This window comes from Pelobates fuscus, chromosome 11, assembly GCF_036172605.1.
Source record: "Pelobates fuscus isolate aPelFus1 chromosome 11, aPelFus1.pri, whole genome shotgun sequence".
NCBI classification, from domain to species: Eukaryota; Metazoa; Chordata; class Amphibia; order Anura; family Pelobatidae; genus Pelobates; species Pelobates fuscus.
This window is the reverse complement of record NC_086327.1, coordinates 88136550-88159397: the sequence shown is the minus strand read 5'-3', so window position 1 is coordinate 88159397 and position 22848 is coordinate 88136550. Positions and strand designations below refer to the sequence as shown.

The following is a 22848-nucleotide window of genomic DNA, read 5'->3' as shown; positions in this document are numbered from 1 at the left end:
CAGTGTGTGTGTGTATGAATGCAGTGTGTGTATGAATGTAGTGTGTGTGTATGAATGCAGTGTGTGTATGAATGTAGTGTGTGTGTATGAATGCAGTGTGTGTGTATGAATGCAGTGTGTGTGTGTGTATGAATGCAGTGTGTGTGTATGAATGTAGTGTGTGTGTGTATGAATGTAGTGTGTGTGTGTGTGTGTGTACAATGCAGTGTGTGTGTGTATACAATGCAGTGTGTGTAGTGTGTGTATGAATGCAGTGTGGGTGTGTGTATGAATGTAGTGTATGTGTGTGTGTATATAATGCAGTGTGTGTGTATGAATGCAGTGTGTGTAGTGTGTGTATGAATGCAGTGTGTGTGTATGAATGCAGTGTGTGTGTGTGTATGAATGCAGTGTGTGTGTGTGTGTATGAATGCAGTGTGTGTATGAATGCAGTGTGTGTGTGTGTGTGTGTGTGGGATGCAGAGCCTTGGTGGGGGGTGGGCATTTGTATTATTATTTTTTAAATTTTTATTATTATTTTAATATTAAATTATTATTTTTTTATATATTATATTTTTATATTATTATTATTATTATTTTTACTATTATTAATATATTATTTTCATTTTATTAAAATTTTTATTTATATTTTTTTCGTCCCCCCTCTGGATGGGCTGTAGGAGGGGGGCTGGCAGGAAGTTGTAACTTACCTTCACAGCAGCTCCTGTCAGCTCCCTTCTCTCTCCTCTGGTCAGCTCCCAATGTAAGTCTCGCGGCCGCGCGGAACGTTGCCACGGTAATCTCGCGAGACTTGCAGAGGGAGCTGACCGGAGGAGAGAGAAGGGAGCTGACAGGAGCTGCTGTGAAGGTAAGTTACAGCTTCCTGCCAGCCCCCAACAGGACCGCTGGGCTTGTAATGAGCCTGTAGGTCCTGGTCTGTATTATGGCAATGTAAGATGCCATAATACGGACATTAACTCGAGTATAAGACGAGTGGGGGATTTTCAGCACAAAAAAATTGTGCTGAAAAACTTGTCTTATACTCGAGTATATACGGTAATTAATATAACAATGGCTCTCTGATGGCTACAAATATGAATAGAGCCTTCAGTCTCGATTGACAAATATTGCATCATTTCTGGAGGTGGGAGTAGGAAAAATGGGAAAAGTGTGGGAGCATACTTCCAAACTTTTAGTAGTGTAAAAGTTTGTAGTGTAAGGGTTCAGGAGATATGTGCCTCTAATGTCACATGTCTCTATTTCTGCTGCTATGGTGATGCCCTTACAGACATTAAGGGCACCAATATATTAACATCAAACTTGTTTCCAGTCTCCAATAGAGAGCTCTGGAAAGCAGGAGAAAATAGACATGTGCTGAAGGTTCATATCTCTGCTCCATCACACTTGACCTTCAAGACAAGATGAGGGCACAGATAATGCAAGGTACATTTGGGGCTTTACTCCCAGTGGTTCCAACACCTCTCATAATCCCAATTTACACCACTAGTTATACGTTTATCAAACTATTGTTACCACTGTTCCATGTATATTTATCCCTTAGCTCTCTGACTCTAAAAGGTTAAAACCAATATGTGCACTTCTATAAAAACTATGCTATGCTATTGATCATGCTTGACATATACAATGATGACAATGTACTATTCTAAATGAGCTCATATAACACTGTCTGCTCATTAGAAAATATGTTGTAGCATACAGTTCCTTTCTCCGGTTTCACGGACTAATATGTGATGTTGCAATATTTCTCCCACAGTAGTGAGAATATACAGGAAAAAACCCAGGAGGCAGAGAAATATAACCTGCACATTGTAAAAGCACTGCATGATAGGACCAAGAACAACATTAATGCCGCAACTCAAGATTCTGTTTGTGTTACATGTAGATATAATAGGTTTTCTGCTTTATACTATGTCTGCATTTTGTCTTTCTCAACAGTTTATTTTATTCATAGCTTGCTGTGATCTATTTCTTTCTTGTGTTGGCGTCTTCACACTCTAGTCATTAGTCTTAATGATTAATTTGTTGTCTCAGTCATCTTTGGATGCTTTTCAGATGCTTCTGTCCCCCAACCAGCCAGCTATATGTTCATATTTAATATGAATTGGATAACATTAATATACACTAGCTTGTTGTCTAGCTACAAAGTCTAAAACTATCCAGACACTATACTACATAAATATGTCTAGATGCTTAAAAGGGACAAATAAACTTTTTTGAGACAAGTTTTACATACCAATTTGGCTGTTTTGGGGAGCCATAATCTGTTTCCAAAAGCAATCATTTTTTTGTCGGAATCATTTCAATTAATCAACCAAGGATACTTATGCCAAAAGATACCTCAATATCTAATGGTGGTCCTCTCTGTCATATGACAGATGCTACCAGCAAGGTAATAAAAATTGGTGTGTATTGTGTATCTGACCTACATATGATAGTGATGGGAGGGTTTGGATTGACAGAGAGCAATACGCCATTTCTTGGTGTATGGAGTACTCACTGCAAAAGCTGGAAATCCTAGGAATTGTCAGTAAAAACAAGAACTTCAAAGGTGAGTATTTTAAAACTCCTCAATATTTTTTTATTCACTTTTGCAAATTTTAATGCATCGTCTACATAATGCCTTTAAAATGGGTGCTAAATCACAAAAAAAAAGACCCTCCTATATTTTTTTCAACTATATACATTTTATCCCAGACCTTGATTTACATTTGACACATAGACAGGTATTTTTATTTTTTTTAATGTATACTTCTGCTGAATATAAGCCACCTTAAAGAGACGTGGATGAAAATGTTTGTGAACTGCAATTTTTTATCCATATGCAACACTATAAAAGAAAATGGTTATGTGTGTTTCAAGGCCATTTTGAAAGACCTGTGGCGCTGAAACAATGTGCAGATATCTTAGTAGTCGGTGGGAGTACTTGTGGGAGGCTTCTGTTACTGGTGTTGCATCTCTACTTTTGTGGTACCAGTAAGTTCTGTAAGTAGGTTTATATTCCCTCTACAGGGAATTCTTCAATTCGAAAATGCAGCTCCGCCAGGCTGGGAAGTTAGGAAGACCCCAAAGCTTTGGTATCACTTTTCCAAAGTAAAAAGAAAAGGGATTAGGATGAACATGGGGTTGGTTAGTGTAGTGAGCCCAGTGAGTAGAATCTGTACCAATCTATTCCACCTTGTTTTTTGGCAGATTATGTCAGAAATTGCCACTACGTCTGGTTCAGCATGATACTAGACTCCTCGCTTCAGGAGTCATAATATTAATGCTGACACATTGAAAAATACCTGCAACTCTGAAATCAATGTATTTTCAAAATGTCACATTTTGAAGTAGTTTGTGCCACCCTAGTGTGGTTGGAAAAAAAAGCTAAACACAGTACTTAATTTTATTTCTTCCATCATGTAAAAGGGAATGCCACATATTGCTGGGCAGCACTTTGAAGTCTTGCTGAATGCAAAATTCATAAGCATTTCAAAAAGTGGCAGCCCGAGTTAAAATGTGCATTGTATTAAGTGATCTAAGCACTCAGATATGGTCCTAAATTAGAAAAAAGAAAGACATTTTGTGGAAAACACTGCACCCCAGCAAAATCATTACTTCATAGAACCACCTTTGTCTGCAGTAACAGGTGCATACCTTTTAGGGTAAGTTTCTACTATTTGTCTGAATCCTGCAAGTTTTGACCATTTCTCTTAGCAAGTTTTGACCATTGCTCTTAGCAAAATTGCTAAGCACTTTTAGGTTGGATAGGAAACATTAGTGAACGGAAATGTTTAAGTCTTTCAACATATTCTCAATCAAATTAAGATCTAGTCTTTTACTAGGACATTCTTAGATGTTCCAGTTTATGGATTTAAAATTAGCTTCAGCTGTGCATTTAGGTTCTTTTCTCGCTGGAAGAGTAACCTCCATCCCAGTCTCAGTTGTCTAGCAGACTGAAACATATTTTTCATTTGAATTGTTCTATGTTTGGATCCATTAATCTTGCACTCAGTCCCAACTAGCAACATTTTGTGAAGGTCAAAAAGTTTAATTTTGTGTTCCTCAAACCAGAGAACCTCTTCCTCTTATCTTCCAAGCTGTCCACTTCCTTTTTGTCAAACTCCATCTAGAAATTCATATGGATTTGATTCTCGCCAGTGTCCATAAAGATCAGTTTTGTGAATTGTCCGAGGATTTGATCTATGTATGTTTTTATGTTTCCCCATTTCAATCAGGAATATATCCAGGTCTTCAGATTTAGTACCAGCTTCCGGGTTGGCTTGTCCTTACCGTGTAACTGAGCTATTTGATTTACATCCTTTTCCAGACAGAGACTCTGTTGTGCTATATTCTTTTACATTTTTAATAATGATTTTAACATTGTCCCAAGGAGTGTTCAAATTGTGGAATATGTTTATAATGTAACCCTAATAGGTGATTCCTCTGAACATTATTTTACACTTGCTTTGATAGCTCTTACCTCATGATACTTTTTGTCAAGATAGTTTCACCAGCATCCTCTAGTGCATTCTAGAAACAAGTGTATTGATTTTGAGATTATGTGCACACAAGTAAACTCTGTAAAGCTACTTATGTTGTGGCAGAGCCTGCACCAGACCAGTGGATAAATAGGTGTAGGACCCCAAATTATAACTTCTCAAGAGAGCTAATTAGCCCCTGGTTTTTCCCTTTCCTCCTCAAGAACCTTCAGCACTTCAAAGAAACTGGGACAGCTGCAACCGTTCCAGCAGGACAAGGTGACAATTTCATGGAACTCTACGTCGGCTTGGGCCAGTGTGGCTGCCTTGTGAAATTAGTGGCTTCTCTGGCTCCTGTAATTAAACATGCAGAGAGCACTTTTTGGAGGGGAGGTAGGGAGATAGACAGCCAACAATCGCTTACCAAGAGTCAGGGGGAGCCCCATTTTCCCACTGAAAAACAGACAGTTTTAATGACCGGCACTTAGCCACAGCAGCCTGCAACTCTTTCCAGATCAGGGTGTAGTCTCAGCCCGGTCAAAGTTCACTCCACGATTTCTCGGGCTAGGTATATCAAATTTGGGTGCTTTTTGGACACTTTAATTGGAGAAATTAGATCTGTGCAGGGATGTATAATATGAGTGTGTAAAGTAGGTTAAAGTTATGCTTTTTAAGCTTTTATTATTATGGTGCCCTGGTGTCTATGATTGAATAAAGTAAATTGTATTTAATTGAATTATCTCCCAGACACAGTGGTACCGGGCTATAACCTATTGTCCCAGTTAATGAACCCCTGTTGCTATTGTCCCTATATATACAGCTGTTTGGTGACCATAAACTGTTGTTGTTTTACCCTTTACTGTGTGTCGCCTAGTGTTTGGGGATGAGTTATTATTACTGAAGAGCAACTCTCTCCAGCTTGAAGAAACTAAAGGTACTCACCCATCACGTATCTAACTTCTAAAGACAAGTGATTGTACTAGGACATAACTATGGATTTTATATCAATAAAAGTTGAAAGCTCCAAGTTATTTTTTGTTTTTTACTACAAAATATACCTACTAAGGGGCTAAATACTTACACAAGGAATTCTATTGTTACTTTCCTGGCAAGTCATCTGTAATGAATGGATTAAATGCATGTTTGTTGAGGAACAGATAGCTATTTTTAACATTACGGCCACATCTCTACCTTGCCACGTGAACTAATCCAAGATTAGGGAGGGCAGAGGGTATTAAGATAGAACATAAACTTAATTCATTTAAGCTATCATAACCCGGTTTTATGTTTTGTCTGTTTTCTGTTAATATATAATAACTTTATACCCATAACAAATGGCAGGATTTGTATTGAATTTGTTTTCCATTAAACTTAGCTCAGTCTGGATCCAGGTCATGGTATTTAGTGGAAAACGTTGATGAGCACTTTTATTCTATGCCAGGTCTTCCAGCAGCATCCTGGTAAAAACAACTGACAAAGAAGGTTTAGATGGCAGCTAATCTGAGCAGGAGAATCACAAAAGCATTAGTAAAGTATGAAAAAAAAACAAAAAAACACGCAAGTAAAAGGAATATAGAACACCTGCAAATATTTGGAATCTAGTCTCTTCACGCAATGATATGTTTAGAGACACACAATGAGTAGGAGTTGATGTTGGACCTGGGTCCAAACATATGATGTCATTAGCTATTTCTGTCCTTACCTTGTTTCCGTTACACTAATATAAGACAGATGACAGGGATATTATGTTGAGCCAGATGTTCCTCTCAGAAATGTTTGATAATTTTAATTTTAAAAACAGCTGGCTGATACTGAACATCAGCTGCTCCCAGTGGTCATTTGCTTTTTGTTGGTTATCACATGCTGTTTGCCTTTCCAAAATTTTGGTCAGGAATGTATGGAATAACAAGACTTTTTTTTCTCTAATTTTCTGCTTTGGTTTATCTTTGCCTGTTCACTTTTCCATGTTTATTTGTATTTGTATTCTCTGTAAATGCACATTGCAAAGAAGATATTAGTATATGGAGCATTTATTGGCTTATGATTAGTTTACAGCTTCCAAAAATAAAGAAGAAATTCTATGGAATATATAAATAAAGTAAAAATAATAATTATAATAAAAAATAAAAAAGTAATAAATATATATGTATATATATATTTATTTTCTTCTGTGAATTTGGTGAAAAATAAATAAATAGATAAATATAATTATTATTTTGCTTTTGTGTCAGGACCCAGAGTCCCAAAAATGCCTTTATTTTTTTTTAGATGCACATAGCCACACTTTTTTTTAAATAAGTGAGGGTACATCTCAATAATCTTATAGCATACCTTCCAGTGTTAGGAGAAATAAATTAAGCAAAGTAGATAGATTAGCATGACAAGATGATGGGCTGATATGAAAAGGAGGCAAATTTGCTGCAGTTAATGCTGCCCATACACAGGTGCTGTTGAAACACTTTTGCATGGGCTCAGTTCCCTGAGTTTAGGGGTGATTATTTCTGATGACTTAAAGGTAGGCAGACAATGTAATAGAGCAGCAGGAAATGCTAGCAGAATGCTTGGTTGTATAGGGAGAGGTATTAGCAGTAGAAAGAGGGAAGTGCTCATGCCATTGTACAGAACACTGGTGAGACCTCACTTGGAGTACTGTACACAGTACTGGAGACCCTATCTTCAGAAGGATATTGATACCTTAGAGAGAGTTCAAAGAAGGGCTACTAAACTGGTTCATGGATTGCAGGATAAAACTTACCAGGAAAGGTTAAAGGATCTTAACATGTATAGCATGGAGGAAAGACGAGACAGGGGGGATATGATAGAAACATTTAAATACATAAAGGGAATCAACACAGTAAAGGAGGAGACTATATTTAAAAGAAGAAAAACTACCACAACAAGAGGACATAGTCTTAAATTAGAGGGACAAAGGTTTAAAAATAATATCAGGAAGTATTACTTTACTGAGAGGGTAGTGAATGCATGGAATAGCCTTCCAGCTGAAGTGGTAGAGGTTAACACAGTAAAGGAGTTTAAGCATGCATGGGATAGGCATAAGACTATCCTAACTATAAGATAAGGCCAGGGACTAATGAAAGTATTTAGAAAACTGGGCAGACTAGATGGGCCGAATGGTTCTTATCTGCCGTCACATTCTATGTTTCTATGTTTCTATGTTTAGTTTGTGCAGCACACATGCATCTAAGTGTTCACACTGCACTTATTAGGGGCTTGTCTACACTGTCCCCAGATGCAGGACACCAGAGAACAAACCCTGGATGGCAGTAGAGGACCTCCAAGTCAGGATTGTCCTACCAAATATATGTTTGTTGCAAGTTATGCCTTCAGTCAGTAAGTTCTAAGATACAGAAATAGATTGTCAAGAGAATAAACATAAATATTAAAACATACAGGAGATAAATGGAAAGACAGACAGATAGCTAGGTAATTGAGTTCACATAAATTCACATTTATTGCTACAAACCATTACAAACAGCTAACAACCTGTTATTAGCAACCTCAGTTTCATGTTCTCAAACAAATAATTACTGTATGGTTACTGCTAGTCAGAATTAAGTATTCTGCTCAGAATTCTACTTTTTGGGTAATTGTCCATACCAAATTCGTTTGCTCTGAATGGCCCCGTTACCCGGTCAATGGTGCCTAACCTGACATTGCAGATATTTATGAACTGTGGACAATGCCAACCTAAAGTCACTGCTCTGGGCTAACAGAAGCATAAACTCATAATTTTAGATAAAATGTAATCTCTACATTTTGCAGTATACCTATTTGGCACAGCCTCCTTTATTTTGGAAGCATTAGAAAAATTGCTAATGCCATAGTTTAACATTTAGTAAAATTCTGTGTTCTTTTGATGTTACATCCGCTTCTCACTTACTGTATTTCAAGAGAAAGCTTTTCCACACTGTTTAGTAACATCTGAACAGTCATGTAGACTGTAAGCACTTATGATCATGTGTTTACAATAAAAATGCAAAGAAATAATAATTTGAAGCGATTTTAAGATTTTCCTTATCATATTGTGTAGGAAAATATGAATTTTATTTAAGACAGGAGGTGAGTATTATGCTTTACTCTCTTTACTACTCCAAACAGCAGAAACGACAGAGCTAAATAACAAGTTCAAAATCACTAGAACAAATTAACAGGTACAAAAAAAACAAAAAACATAATAGAATGCAGGAAACCAATCAGCATGCAGGATAGCCAATATAGGTCCCAAGCAGGTAACCCAAGTCCATTTTCAAGCTGCGACACCTGAACATAAATCATAACCATAGAAACTTGATAAGAAGAACAGATCTCAGAAAAAAACCAAGAAACAAATTAAAATCCATTGAATATTATCCAGATTAAACTATACAAGGAGAACAAAGACACACCGGGATGGGTTAATGTTGGCAGGGACAAAACTTGCCTTCCTACACAATATGATAGGGAAATTCTTAAAGTTTTATTGCAGACAGGAGGCTCATATTATGCTATTATGCAATATATAATAAACATTACAATAGAAAGAGGAACAAATTATTACAAAGTTACCCTAGACACACGAGAAATAGAAAGGGAATATAAAGTTTTAAAAGCAGAGTTAGGGGGGCGGGGCCTGACTGCCATGGAGGGAAGACGTGCCGAACTGAAGCTCCTGACTAAGCTACGAAAAAAGGCTAAAAAGGCACCTCCAAACCTCATGAAACGGCACATACTGACCCTAAACGACGACCTGGTACTCAGTCCACACGGTGAACCGGTGATGCGGACTGTACACGGACGACAGGCAACAGGCTATACCCGCGGAGGCATGTGGCCGGGAGCGCAATGGCGGGGAGCAGCGTCCGAGTTACCAGTCCGGAGTGACCCGAGAACTGAGTGCCACACGCGAGTACCCCGCATCCCCCCCATATGGACCGGTGGGGGTGATCCCGGTCCACTACTGGGAGTCCTCCCAGCCATGGTAGGCACAAAGAAACCCACCGGAGGGCTGAGTGACTCCCCAAAGATGGCGGCGACCACGTGGCTGGTCGGCAGCCAGGACGAACAGGGATCTGCGGCCAGGCTGGAGAGTATCTTTCAAGAATTCTGGCGTAAACTGAAGGAAAAGATGCTCCATCCAGCCCAGACCCACTCGGCTACCGAACTGCCATGGAAGCGACTGACGGACTCACGGCACATACACACGGGGCCTGCACTACAACAAGCTCCAAAATGGTGGCAATGCAAACCATACCTGAAGAGACAAGCAGGAATGAGGGATACAAGGCGTACCCGCCCACGGCCTGCCTCACGATCACAAGCCACGATAACAGGCATCATCTGCAGGATCCCGGCTAGGCCTAGAGGCCTGCCTCCGGAACCAAAGCTTTCCCCACAGCGGCAGAAGTGCGGCACCCGTAAGCTACGACGGACCACCCAGAACCTCTATTACCTCATTGAGGCAAACATCGTGGGCCGCCCGCAAAGCCTTCCCATGCCGAAGGCCACATGGAGTCAGTCTCCTAGGCACCGACCACATCGCCGGAGGAGTGCCCGCCGCGGGCGGCGGCAGGACACCCGAGCTCCCCATGGCGCCCAACAAAGGTTGACCCGGCCTCACCGAGAAACCGAGTCAGTGGTATACAGGTGCAGGCCTTCCTACCGACCTGGGGCTGGAGGGTGACCGACACCCACCCGCACCCTGCTGCTCCCATGTGGACCCTCCAGACAAACGGTGCCAACATCCCCAGCAGAGGTATCGGATAAATACAGACTCCCTACCTCACAGCCCTTCCAGTAAAAGCTTCCAGCTGTGAGACACCAGGGTCCCTCTCTGACCAGCTTCAAATGACACACACGGATGAACTTCCGCCTGGCGGACATGTTCCCCCAATGTACTTTGTACTAAGCGTTCATCATATCGTAAGACTGGCACTTAATACTTTAGGTTATCCACGTTTTGCATTGAACTATTTAACTAAAATAACTCAACGAAATGCATATGCAATGTATAAGCCTCACAAAACTTAATCTGGTCTATTAATCTTGTTTAAGGGCTAACGACTACTAAGCATGGTCTCTGTCGTATATCATTTATCGCTCTATGCCTGCATTAATTCTTAACCCCTATGACTTCTCTTTAGACAAGCATGACTAGCCTGTTTATTAATTTACTTAGTATAACCATAGACGCTTCTCTAACGTGCTAGCCTTATATGTGTTCACACTACTAGAAATGTATGTTCACAGCCTGCATTATAGCACACAGTTTAAGTGCTGCCTGACTAGCCTATAAATCCCTTACAATTAGACGGACGCATCACTGTTGACTAGTAGTTTAACCTGCATAGTTACCCTAAAATGAAAAGAGAGGCTGACACAAGTGGGAGTCTATGAGCTGAATATGTCTTGTATACCACACGTTGATATGCTCTAACCCCTGTTATGCATTCTATACTAACTTACGCTATGCTTCAATAAGTGCAAAGATTGACAAATTGTTTCTACAGTCATGTAGTATCAGCATAGATATTCCTTCACTGTTCATACAGTTGCAGATTACCTGCATATGTAATCCTTAAACGTTTCTAAGTTAAGTGTTATCAGCATATGCATCCCTTAAATGTTCTTAGTCATACGATTTCAGCATATATACCCTTACATGTCTCTAACTAGACAGCCGTTCCTTCTGTTTATAATATGTTTCCATTAACCTACATAAAAATAAAAAATAGGCATCGCTACCCAGGAAATGTAATTCAGCATTGTTAACGATGTATTAACCCTATACTGTATACCACTCGTGCATTTCCCTCTCTTTATTCTGTACCCCATTGCACATGCCTAATAAAAGAAAGATTGACAAAAAAAAAAAAAAGCTGAGTTAGAAGTGGCTTTTAGAATATTAGAAAAGGAACCTCCAGCTTGGAAAGCTTTGGCATCAAAAATAAAAAAGAGGGTTGCACTCAATCATAAAAATAACAGGGTGTGACTGAGTATGGGTCATCATACCCCATAGAACATGTATCAAGGAAAGAAATCTCAGTATCAAAGCTTTCCAAGGAAAAAATCTCAGGCACTCACTGTAATAAGTTAAGCAGCTTTAATGGACACCGCAATGTTTCAAACTATGCCTAGGTCTTTATCGAGCTTGATAAAGACCTAGATATAGGTCGAAATGTTGCGGTATCCATTAAAGCTGCTTAACTTTTCACAGCGAGTACCTGAGATTTTTTCCTTGGAAAGCTTTGGTAGACAAAGCTCCTCTAGTGGAATGAGGGCCAAATTTACTAATGTCAATCCCTGCCATAGACATTGTGCTGCGAACCCATCTAGCCATCTAACTGAGGAAACAGGTAGGAGTAGCTTACAATAGAAAATGCGCAATTGTGATTTATCTGAATGCCTGATCAAGGATGTTTTGGATTCATAGCATTTGAGACAATCGACCACACACAGATTAGGGTGTTCCATAAAATAGGGATAACAAATGATACAATATAGAATATGTTTTGGTACATCTAAAAATGTGATACTGAATCCCTTACGGTGTAAATTGTTAATGTGAGATGTCTAATGTTTTGTATGTATGAAAAAAGAAGGGAGTTTAAGAAATAACAAATCATTGCGACCCCCAGTCTCCACCGGAAAATCTGAAATTTAGCCAAATATCCCTTTTCATTAAAATTTATTTTCTTCTTTCACTGTGCATAGCAGCATTGGCATTGCCTAATAAGCAAACTGCTCTTTGAATTTAACTTATTGTGGTGTCATTATGATACAGCTTGATATTTTTTACTGATTCTTTGGTGAGTTCAAACATTCTGCTCAATGGCCCAATAACATCAAGCATTTTATCCTGACATATTTTGAAAGATCTATCTAGACCTTTTCTATGGTCTTTACCCGATTTACACAAAAACTGGACCAACTTGGGTTCCAACTGTGGAGTGAAAAAGACCTTTTTTAGAATAGAAGTTTAAGCATTCAGCCCTATATACATTTTGAGACAGTACACATGGGGACCCATTCTTTCAGCCTCAAGTGTTTGCTGTGATCTGGGTCAAATGAGAGGTTACCTTGCACATCTAATAAGGGAGTTTGTGTTTTAATAAGTTAAATCAAATATAGGCTCTTAATCTATAAAATTACTTACATCTTCAGTAAATACAGAGACAGAGGTGTCTTCTTGTCAGGATCGACACAGGGATCCAATATGCAGAATGCAAAAATAGAAGAACGTATATTGGGCCTTAGAATGGCTGGACTAACGTCGGAAAGAACAGAGAATAGTCAGGAACAAGCCGAGTTCGAGGGAACCAGAAAATAGGTAAGTGAATAAACAAGACGAGTCAAAGGGTAGGAGAACACAGAATAGTCAACATCAGAGCCAAGTCAAATACCAACAAACCAAACCAGTGTAAACACTAAAGGAACAGAGCTAGACAAGCTAGAACCACGACAGGGCAATGATTAATTGCAAGTGAGTACTTTTTATAGTTTGGCTCTTTAAGTGATGACCACGCCCCCAAAATGTCCTAATTCTAAAGTTTCGGCGGGCCATGATGTCATCGACGTCATGACGACGGCGCGCTTGTGCAGTGTCATAAAAAGGGGTGGAGCTACCACGGTCGACGTCTGAACGGCCGAGATGAGAGGAGGGAATGGAAGGAGTGTCCCCATCATGTGGGAGAAGACCCACAGGTTGGATTCCTGCCAGGGCAGTAATCACAGGTATCCTGACAGTACCCCCCCTTCCAGAAACGCCCACCGGGCGGAAGGGACCAGGATGGGAAGAAAAATGCGCAAGAAAAGCCCAGAGAAGACGGGGAGCATGGGCATTCTCATGAGCCACCCAGGATCTCTCCTCAGGACCATAACTCTTCCAATCAACGAGGTATTGCAGCTTTCCACGGGAAATACAAGAATCAAGAATGGACTTGACTTCATATTCATCCTGACCCTCAACCGGGATGGAGGAAGGAGCAGAAGAGAGAGTGGTATACCTGTTACAGGTTAGAGGCTTCAACAACGAGACATGAAAGGAATTGGGAATGCGCAAGGTAGAGGGAAGAGCAAGCTGATATGCCACAGGATTGGTTGTTGCTAAACAGGAGCAGTGCTTCTACGTTTATCTGCATGTTTTATGAACAGTACAGAATTCTGTGTAAGGATTTGTTGAGTCTGATCCCATCATTTTTTCAGGTTGGCCATGTGTTCGTCAACCATCGGCATACCGGTGTAGATAGAATAAAATATGAACAGCAATTATAATTCTATATTTGGTTGAACCTATAATTTTTTTTTATGAATTTAAACTTGTTATTTAACTCTTTCATTACTGCTGTTTGGATTAAAGAGAGTGAAGCATAATAGGAGCCTCCTGACTGCAATAACATTTACAATTTTTCCACAAAATAAGAAGCAAATTCCTTCTTAACTCCAAAATGGAAATATTTTTTTTTTGTTATGTCAGCAAACTGTTACCTCACTCAATTACTATTACTATTAATATCCTTGATTTTTTCCCCTCCAAAATACATTCAGACATTGTTTAACAATCTGATCCATAGAATCTGACACACTCTAAACATTCTTTAGGCAGGAATTTCCACATATTTATTAGTGTAAAAAAAATCATAACTTTCTTTTGCCAAAGGGGAAATCTCTTTTCTTGTAGTCTACATAAGTGACCTCTTGTCCTTTATATAATTAAATTAATGCATAGGTTACCAGAGAGCAGTTCTGGCTATATATTTTATAATGTTAGAATTTCCCCTTTAAGATGCTTTTTTTTCTATAGAAAACAAGTTCACATTTTCTAGCCTTTCTTCATAACTAAATATTTAATTCCACAGGTTTTCTAGTTCCATATTTTTCCTTCTTTAACTGATAATCAGTTTCCATTTAACCTATTTTGCCATTTCTTGGTAAATTACACGTGAACCCTTCACTATATGCTGTTTGCTGAAGGTTCCTGATGGTATTTTCTGTTTTTTTTTTTTTAGATGTCAATGAGTGTGAGAATGATAATGGCGGATGTGAGCACCAATGCTGCAACACAATTGGCAGCTTCTACTGCAAATGTGGAGATGGGCGGAGTCTTAAGGAAGATGGCAAAACGTGTCAGGGTAAGCATAGCTTTCAATGTTTTGGAAGGATGGGAGGTTTGGCTACATTAGAACCTTATGGAAAGGAAATAATGAGATAACAAAACTAGAGATCCGAAACATACAAAATATTTATATAGTTAAATATGAAGACAGACAATTAAACAGGGAGATATTAATTCCCAGACTTTGCAAATAAGTTAAGAAATAAAGATAAATTATGATTTTATTATTTAAAATATTCGGCTGAGACTGTACAGCGGGGGGAAGGGATAACCATGAGAACGCTTATGCATTTCGTACCTCACGGGCATATAGTCAACGAGGTGTAAATCACTTACATTTATACAAGCACAGTTAATTAAATAAACAAACTTAACATGAGATAATTATTATTATTAATTAACATGATAATTAGGCCAAGCAAACTCCATCTTGTATTAGGCCAATTGAAATGGAAAAGACCAAAATTTGAACGATATAGGAAATAATGTGTAATAAACATTTACTCACAAGTTGGAGTAAACTTGGAATTAATAATAACATTAATAACTTAAAATAATAACTTAAAAACCAAGTGTAAAGTCAGAGTCCACACTCCTTGCTTTCGGCAATTCAATAATATTTATTAATAGAGGCTAATCAAACAAATAAACAATACATATACATTTGAAATAGGCTAGTATATGTTTCTACTAAAACTAGTCATTGATTGAATGGAAAGTAGACTAAATTAACATTGTAAAACAGGCATAGACACGTGATACAGTTACCACTCCATTGATCATCAGCTGAGAGTAAGAGAGAGCGAGGGTGTGTATAGTGGGAATAGAGAGAGAGGGAGAGAGTGAGGAGGATGACTTCATAGAGAGAAAGAATGTGCTATTCACGGGACTTTTAACAGGTTAGCCCTTCCTTCTGCTGGACACACCTTCCTCAGTCAATCCCTTAGGATGTAACAGAACCAGAGTGCCTCCTGGGGGAAGGGGTATTGCACTGGAAGGGAAAGGAGGAGGAGTTCATCAACAACCCAACTGGTTTTGCCTGGTGAAAGGCCATGTGCTTCACAGAGGACTCCATTATTGCCTAAGGGTAGAATGGGTCTTGAATCCCTGTAGAACACAATAACACTTCATTGGCATACAGTATGACTGTTAATCAGATCCCCCCAATTATTACATATTCATGAAAGGGTTACTCACATAATTCACTTTTTACGAGGAAAAGAATAGTCAATATCATCATTGTAAATAGCATAATTTCCCCTATATTACGGCATAATAATGGCCATCATATAACTTATACTGTAGTGATACGAATTAGACTGTCACAGTGTATTACCCCAACATGCAGAGTTTAGGATAGCAGGGGACAAGACTAGGATAAAACGTATTACCGGGCCTTAGAGTGGGATAAAAACGCAATCAGAGATGAGCCAAGGTCAGGGTAACAGAGAGACAGTGAAAACGGGAACTAGCCAGAGCCATTCGGAAGGGTACTACGAATAGAGGATTAAGCCCTCATGGTTAGTAGGTTAAGCCACCGCACAAGGTGTAGCATATCAAAATGAGCCAAAGGATCTAATAGAGGCTGAATATATGTCTAATAAAATCTAAAAACAATGGGCAATAAAGAACCAATGGTTGACACTCCTAATATAATAAACATATTGCAATTTTAGAGTTAAGGCTTTTACCAGTCGTAGTGCTAATCTGACTGGCTTTTAGGACAACCAAGGTTATATACACGGAGTGTCCACATTTTTTGTTGAAGTATAAATCTCAATAAAACCACCTATCTCTATGATCCTATAGAGTGTAAGCTCGTTTGAGCAGGGCCCCCTTCAACCTATCGTTCCTGTACGTTTTCTTTTAATTGTCCTATTCATAGTTACGTAAATCCCCCCTCTCATAATATTGTAAAGTGCTACGGAATCTGTTGGCACTATATAAATGGCAATAATAGTAATAATAATAATAATAATAATGAGAAGCTTTGACTTGGAGATTTGTCCTCATTGATTCTCTATAAGAAGCACTAATGTTAGAATGTCCAGCCCTAACAATATAGTCATTTCTGGTCAAAAAGGTATGGATCTTCATTTGCTGCAGAGACCAGATCTGCACCAAGTGAAAGGTAAGTTTTTAATGCTTATGAAATATATGCAAGTTTTAGCAGGTATGCATATTCTTCAACAATTATATGCATTAAAGGATCACTATAGGGTCAGGAACACAAACATGTATTCCTGACCCTGTAGTGTTAAAACCACCATCTAGCCCCCCTGGACCGCTAATGCCTCCATAAATATAGTAAAAATCTTACTGTATTCAAGCCTGAAGCTGTAAATCTGCATGCTGTTAGACTCAGAAAAACAAGCAATCTGCTGACTTGTGGTAGCCTGATCCAATCACAATGCTTCCCCATAGGATTGGCTGAGACTGACAAAGAGGCAGATCAGTGGCAGAGCTAGCATTAAAACACAGCCCTGGCCAATCAGCATCTCCTCATAGAGATTAATTGAATCAATTAATCTCTCTGACGAAAGTTCAGTGTCTGCATGCAGAGAGAGGAGATACTGAATCACATGATGCTGTTCACAGTGCTGCCCTGTGCTCTGCTGACATCAGATCTGAGTGGATGGAGGCATATTATGCCTCCATCAACTCCGAAGTCCCTCTGGTTCACTCTGAGTGACTGCAACTGGAGGTGTTCCTAGCTTTAAATGTAAACACTGTATTTTCACAGAAAATACAGTGTTTACATGAGAAAGGCTGCAGGGAGCTATAGTTCTCACCTGAACAACCTCATTAAGCTGAAGTTGTTCTGGTGACTATAGTGTCCCTTTAACATGTGTTTTTGATATGTGTTTTTTGAATATGAGTTTACTTTTAAAAGTGAATGAATAATGGAAATCCTAGTATTTTTTAAAATGGTGATTGATTCATAAAATTAAAAAATAAAGTTGTGTAATTTTTGTGTAATTTAGATATCCCTGAACAGCAATCTCTATATCAAAATGTCATTGTTGTTTTTAGCAAGAATAATTCAGTTGTGAAGGGTTAAATCAGCAAATTACTAGCTATCCATCTGCAACAAGTTCCTGAGTCTTATTACATAGCAGTGTATTGCATGATAACTACAGACATTTCTTGCTGTCTAGCCTAGCTTGGACTAGTAAATAAACACATTCTTTGTAGGAGGTACACAAATTTAAAAGCAATAAACGGTGGAAATATTTGGTTTTGTTTTATGCTTCTTTTTCTTAACGAGACAATACCACGAGGAAGGAGATTGCATGCAGTTGTTTCTAAGTTGTCTCCTTATAGGATATAGACCGTGGAGATGGATCGTGGAAACTAAACATGTCATTTTAGACATTTTGCAAGAACAGGCAGAAAAATCTATTGTGTCTCTGATAAAACATGTTGAAACATTCAGGGATATTGGTTCCTGGACTCACAGCTATTACATCTCCCATTATAGTGGTTTCTGTAGCTAAGATAAACTTCCATGCATTTGAAACATATTTCGTGCAGAATCTCCAGACTTTAGCATTCTTTACATTGCTTTCAATTTCCTTACCCTAATGGCACACGGAAGACAAATTTACAGCTACAGAAAGACATTATAAACACATTAGGATTTTAGAGAATGACTCAGTAAATCTGTCAATTTTATTCTTGGTTTATTTGCATTGGCTCCATCGGGTTATTTAAAAAAAATAATTAAAAATATACTCAAACGAATGCAGCATCATCATAGAATTGTACATGTTGAGTGGTTATGGGGGCTGGAGTCTCACGGGTGCCCTCTTAACAGTGGTAAACCATTTTTAAGTTGTTTAAAACTGAAGTTGTGTCCCCAGGCGTCCTACTATTTTGTCTTTCTTTGTCCCCATGGCTGCTGTACTGAAAAGGAAAGATTGGCTTAATATATATATATATATATATATATATATATATATATATATATATATATATCTCAAAATACACTTATTATGGAATTATATAGTGGAAAATGGATTCATACTTACCGTAAATTTCTTTTCCTGGCTATTATTCATGCAGCACAGGGCCAGATTAAGAGCCCGGTGGGCCTGGTGCTGACAATTATGATGGGGCCTAATTACAGAATCTTATCGACCAAAAACACTAAAACAGTCATACCTCTCAAGCGTCATGTATCTGATGGAGTTGGTGTTGGAGGGAAACTCAAAGGATGTAGCTATAAGAAAACACATACTCTATGCTAATCTCTTTATCTAATTTATGCTTTCATCTTTCAAGTAAATCCATACCCCATAACAGCAGTGTCCGGTGAAGCAGGAAGTCAATGAATGGGCAGGGTAAAAGAGTGAGCCACTGATGCGAATCACGTGACCAGAACTGCCAAAAGGGGTGAAAATGCCCAAAAAGGGGGCATGTCTGTCCAAAGAATTGGAAGGCCAGCCTGGCATCAGTGTCCCTATGTATCACAGTGTCAGTGTCCCCATGTCACCCAGTCCCCTAGTCTCCCAGTGTCTGTGTCCCCATTTCTCCCAGTGTCCCCATGTCTGTGTGTCCTGTGTCACTAGGATACTAGGGGACACTGAGAGACATGGGGACACAGTGAGACATGGGAAGACTGAGAGACCCGGGGACACTGAGACACTTGGGGACACTGGGAGACATGGGGGCACTGATACACTCAGGGACACTGGGAGACATGGGGGCACTTGTGGATACAGTCATGGGGACACAGGGAGACATGGAGACACTGGGAGACATGTGGACACATACATTTGGGGACACTGGAAGAAATGGGGTCACAGACACTAGGGACACAGAGACATGGGGACACAGACATTTGGGGAAACTAAGACACTAGGGACACTGAGAGACATGGGAACACAGACACTGGGAGACTATGGGACACTGGGAGACATGGAGCCACTGAGACACTGGCTGGAAGGCATGGGGACACATACACTTGGGGACACTTGGAGACATGGGGGCACTTGTGGACATAGACATGGGGACACTGAGACATTTGGGGACACTGGGAGACATGGGGACACTGAGACACTGGCTGGGAGACATGTGGACACTGGGAGACATGGGGACACAGCAATTTGGGGACACTGGGAGACATGGGGACACGGACACTGGGAGACATGGGGACACTGGGAGACATGGAGACACTGTGTCCCTAGTGTCTCCATTGTCAGGGTACCTGTTGTCTCTACCTCTGTGGAGGTGAGACACTTGGACGTTCTTCCTCGCAAAAGGGTTGAATCACTCGTTCCTCGCGGTCCCCTCGGTCGTTTACACGCCGGCCGCGAGGGATCCACTTCCTTTTATGACGCGGCGCTCAGTAGCCGACGTCATGACGACAACCCAACCCGATCTGTCAATCAAGCCCCAAGCACGAATGAGGACTCGTCGGGGGCGTGATTACCTGTTGGAACCAGGGTATAAAGTAGGGCTTTCTACATTTGTTCATTGCCCTGTCGTGGTTCTAGCTTGTCTAGTCACTCAGTGCTCTTGTATTTTGTCAGTCTCTTTGGTTTTTACCCGGCTTGTCTGTTCTACCTCGTTTACCTCTATTACCCTTTGACTCGGCTTGTCTCTCGCTTACCTGCTCTCTCGTTCCCTCGACCTCGGCTTGTCTCTAGACCATTCTTTACTTACTCCTTACGTTAGTCCGGCCATTCTAAGGTCCGGTATACGTACCTAGTACCTGTTTGTACTCTGCGTGTTGGATCCCTGTCCCGATCCTGACATCCATGTCCTAATGTGTCTACCTATGTCTCAGTGTTCCCATGTCTCACAGTGTCCCCTAGTGTCCCAGTGTCCCCATGTTTCCCAGTGTCCCCAAGTTTCTCAGTGTCCCCATGTCTCCCTGCTGCCTTTTCCCCCTCCTTCACTTCCCTGAGCTGTAGTCTGTCTCTGCAGGCTGGGAGCTGCTGTCTGGACTCTCTGTGCTGTGTAGCTGCTCCCCCGCAGATCAGTGAGTAGAGAGAGGCAGGGAGGGATTTGCTGTAACTTCCTAACCTTGCCTCTCTCCATACACAGTGACCCCTACTGGCCATTGCTGGTATTGCAAAGTAATCTCTGTTTATACTGAGAAAAATATTTCCATTTGTATTGCCGGTATTACTGCAATACCTTCATGGCCAGGCAGCCTCAAATACTGTCTGTGCCTTAAAATACCAGTCAGGTGGCAAACCTAAGACTAGTGTGTAAAAAAAAAAAAAAAGGTATTTTTTTGTTTTTTTTTAATGGGCCTATTCCATGGGCCTGGAGCTGCAGCTCCATCAGCCCCTATGTTAATCCGGCCTTGATGCAGCATATACACATGGGTTAGCTCCTCCCCTTACAGCCGATAGAACAGGTATAAAACAAACCTTTAAAAGGCGTATCCCTGCATAGGTCCCTCAGTCAGTTACAAGCTCCTACAGAAGAAGCAAATACAACACTGGGTGGGTAGTATATACTGCCATGAATATTAGCCAGGAAAATAAAATGACGGTAAGTATGAATACATTGTACACTTTCCTGGCAGCATTTACACATGGGAATACCCAAGCTTACCAGGGAGGGACAGAAACATACATAACTGGCAATCAAATAATCAGAACAATCAAACATAGATTAGAAGATTGAACTGAGTTAAGGATGTGACGTCCAAATTGCACCTCATTGATTGCTTCAATGTCCAGTATGTGATGCTGGACAAACGAGATCAAAGAGGTCCAAAAGCCAACTTCACAAAGTTTCAGAAGAGACCATTGCATGGAAGCCCACAATGCTGCAACTGCACTAGTGGAGAGTGACCCGAAATCCTTTGATACAGGTAGAGAATAGCATTGAAAAGCTTTCACTTTAGGCAGGATCTCTGGTGCTAAATGCAAGACAACCATATCCTGTTGACATTCAGTGAATGGGGGTACACAGGATCAAACCTGGAGTTCACACATTCCTCTTGCTGAGGTACCAGCCACCAGCAACAGCACCGTCTGTGCTAACATCATGGAATTTCCTGCTAGAGGTTTGAATGATGGTTTAGTCACAGCCTGTAAGACCAGTGGTAGGTTGCAAATGGACTTCAACACTCTAAGTGAAGGCTTGAGTTTAATTGCTGTTTACATGAAGGAAAGCACCAGGGGCTCCAATACTCAATGGGTACCCTTCACTACAGGTAGAGAATTACATTGATAAGCATTCATCTTAGGCAGGATCTTTGGTGCTAAATGGAAGACAATCATATCCTGTTGAAAATTAGTGAATGGAGGTACACAGAATCAAGCCTAGAGTTCACACATTCACCTTGCTGAGGTACCAGCCACCAGCAACAGCACTTTCTGTGCTGATACCATGGAAGCTCCTGCTAGAGGTTTGAATGGTGGTTTAGTCAGAGCCTGTAAGACCAGAGGTAGGTCACATATGAACTTCAACACCCTCTGTAGAGGCTTGAATTGAATTGCTGCTTGCATGAAGCAAAGCACCAGAGGATCCAATGCTCAATGGGTACCCATCCATGTGGAAAGTGCCACTCTGAGCTCCTTTAGAGTGTTATAATTCAGACCATATCAAGGCCTGATTGCGGAGTAATTCCGACCTCTATTCTTGAGACCAACAGACAAATGCATGCCAAGTTTGTAATCTGTAAAGTATTTATAGGACTGTAAGAGGATCTTAATGATCATCTCAGGGATGCCTATACTTCTAGAGACACCAGCCTCAACACCAGAGCTTAAGGATCCTGGTGTGTCAAGGGACCTTGTAATAGGTCTGGACATTGTGGAATTTCCCTTGGAGGTTCCAAATTCATCTTACTCATCACAGGAATTTAGAGTCTTCGTGGCCTTCCACTGTCTCCTTTGAATTTCCTTTAGGAACGTTGAAGACAGGAAAAATATATACATCAGACTGAGAATCCAAATTTGAGTCAGAGTGTCCTGACCTTGAGCATTCTGGTCCTAAAATGAGAAAAAAAGAAAGCTTCTGGATCTGGTAGTTCCGAGAAGTGGCCATCAGATCTACATAGGGTATCAGCAAAATCTAAGTCAACCCTGAGGATAGGTCGGGACAAAGTTGCCATTCCACCTTGACCACTGTTACTTGGCTCAGGTAATCAGATGAAGTTCCAGAAGCACAGCAAATGATGTCAGAGTGCCAGAACTTCAGTAGAAAACATGAGCACAACCCTGAGTCTCCGGTCAACTCTAGCTCAGCCTCCTTCCTCCTCTCTTGATGCCCAGAATTGTTTTGAATTTTAAGCCAACATCACAGCCTACC

General features: G+C 40.2%; 1 protein-coding gene across 1 annotated transcript in view; it reads left to right on the top strand.

Moving 5' to 3' along the window:
- The window catches only part of MEGF6 (multiple EGF like domains 6), a 517377-nt gene that overhangs the window by 320950 nt on the left and 173579 nt on the right, over window positions 1-22848 (top strand). Inside the window, exon 6 of the mRNA XM_063435729.1 lies at window positions 14465-14587. Coding sequence (XP_063291799.1) covers window positions 14465-14587 — 123 coding nt within the window. The remainder of the gene's footprint in view (window positions 1-14464; window positions 14588-22848) is intronic.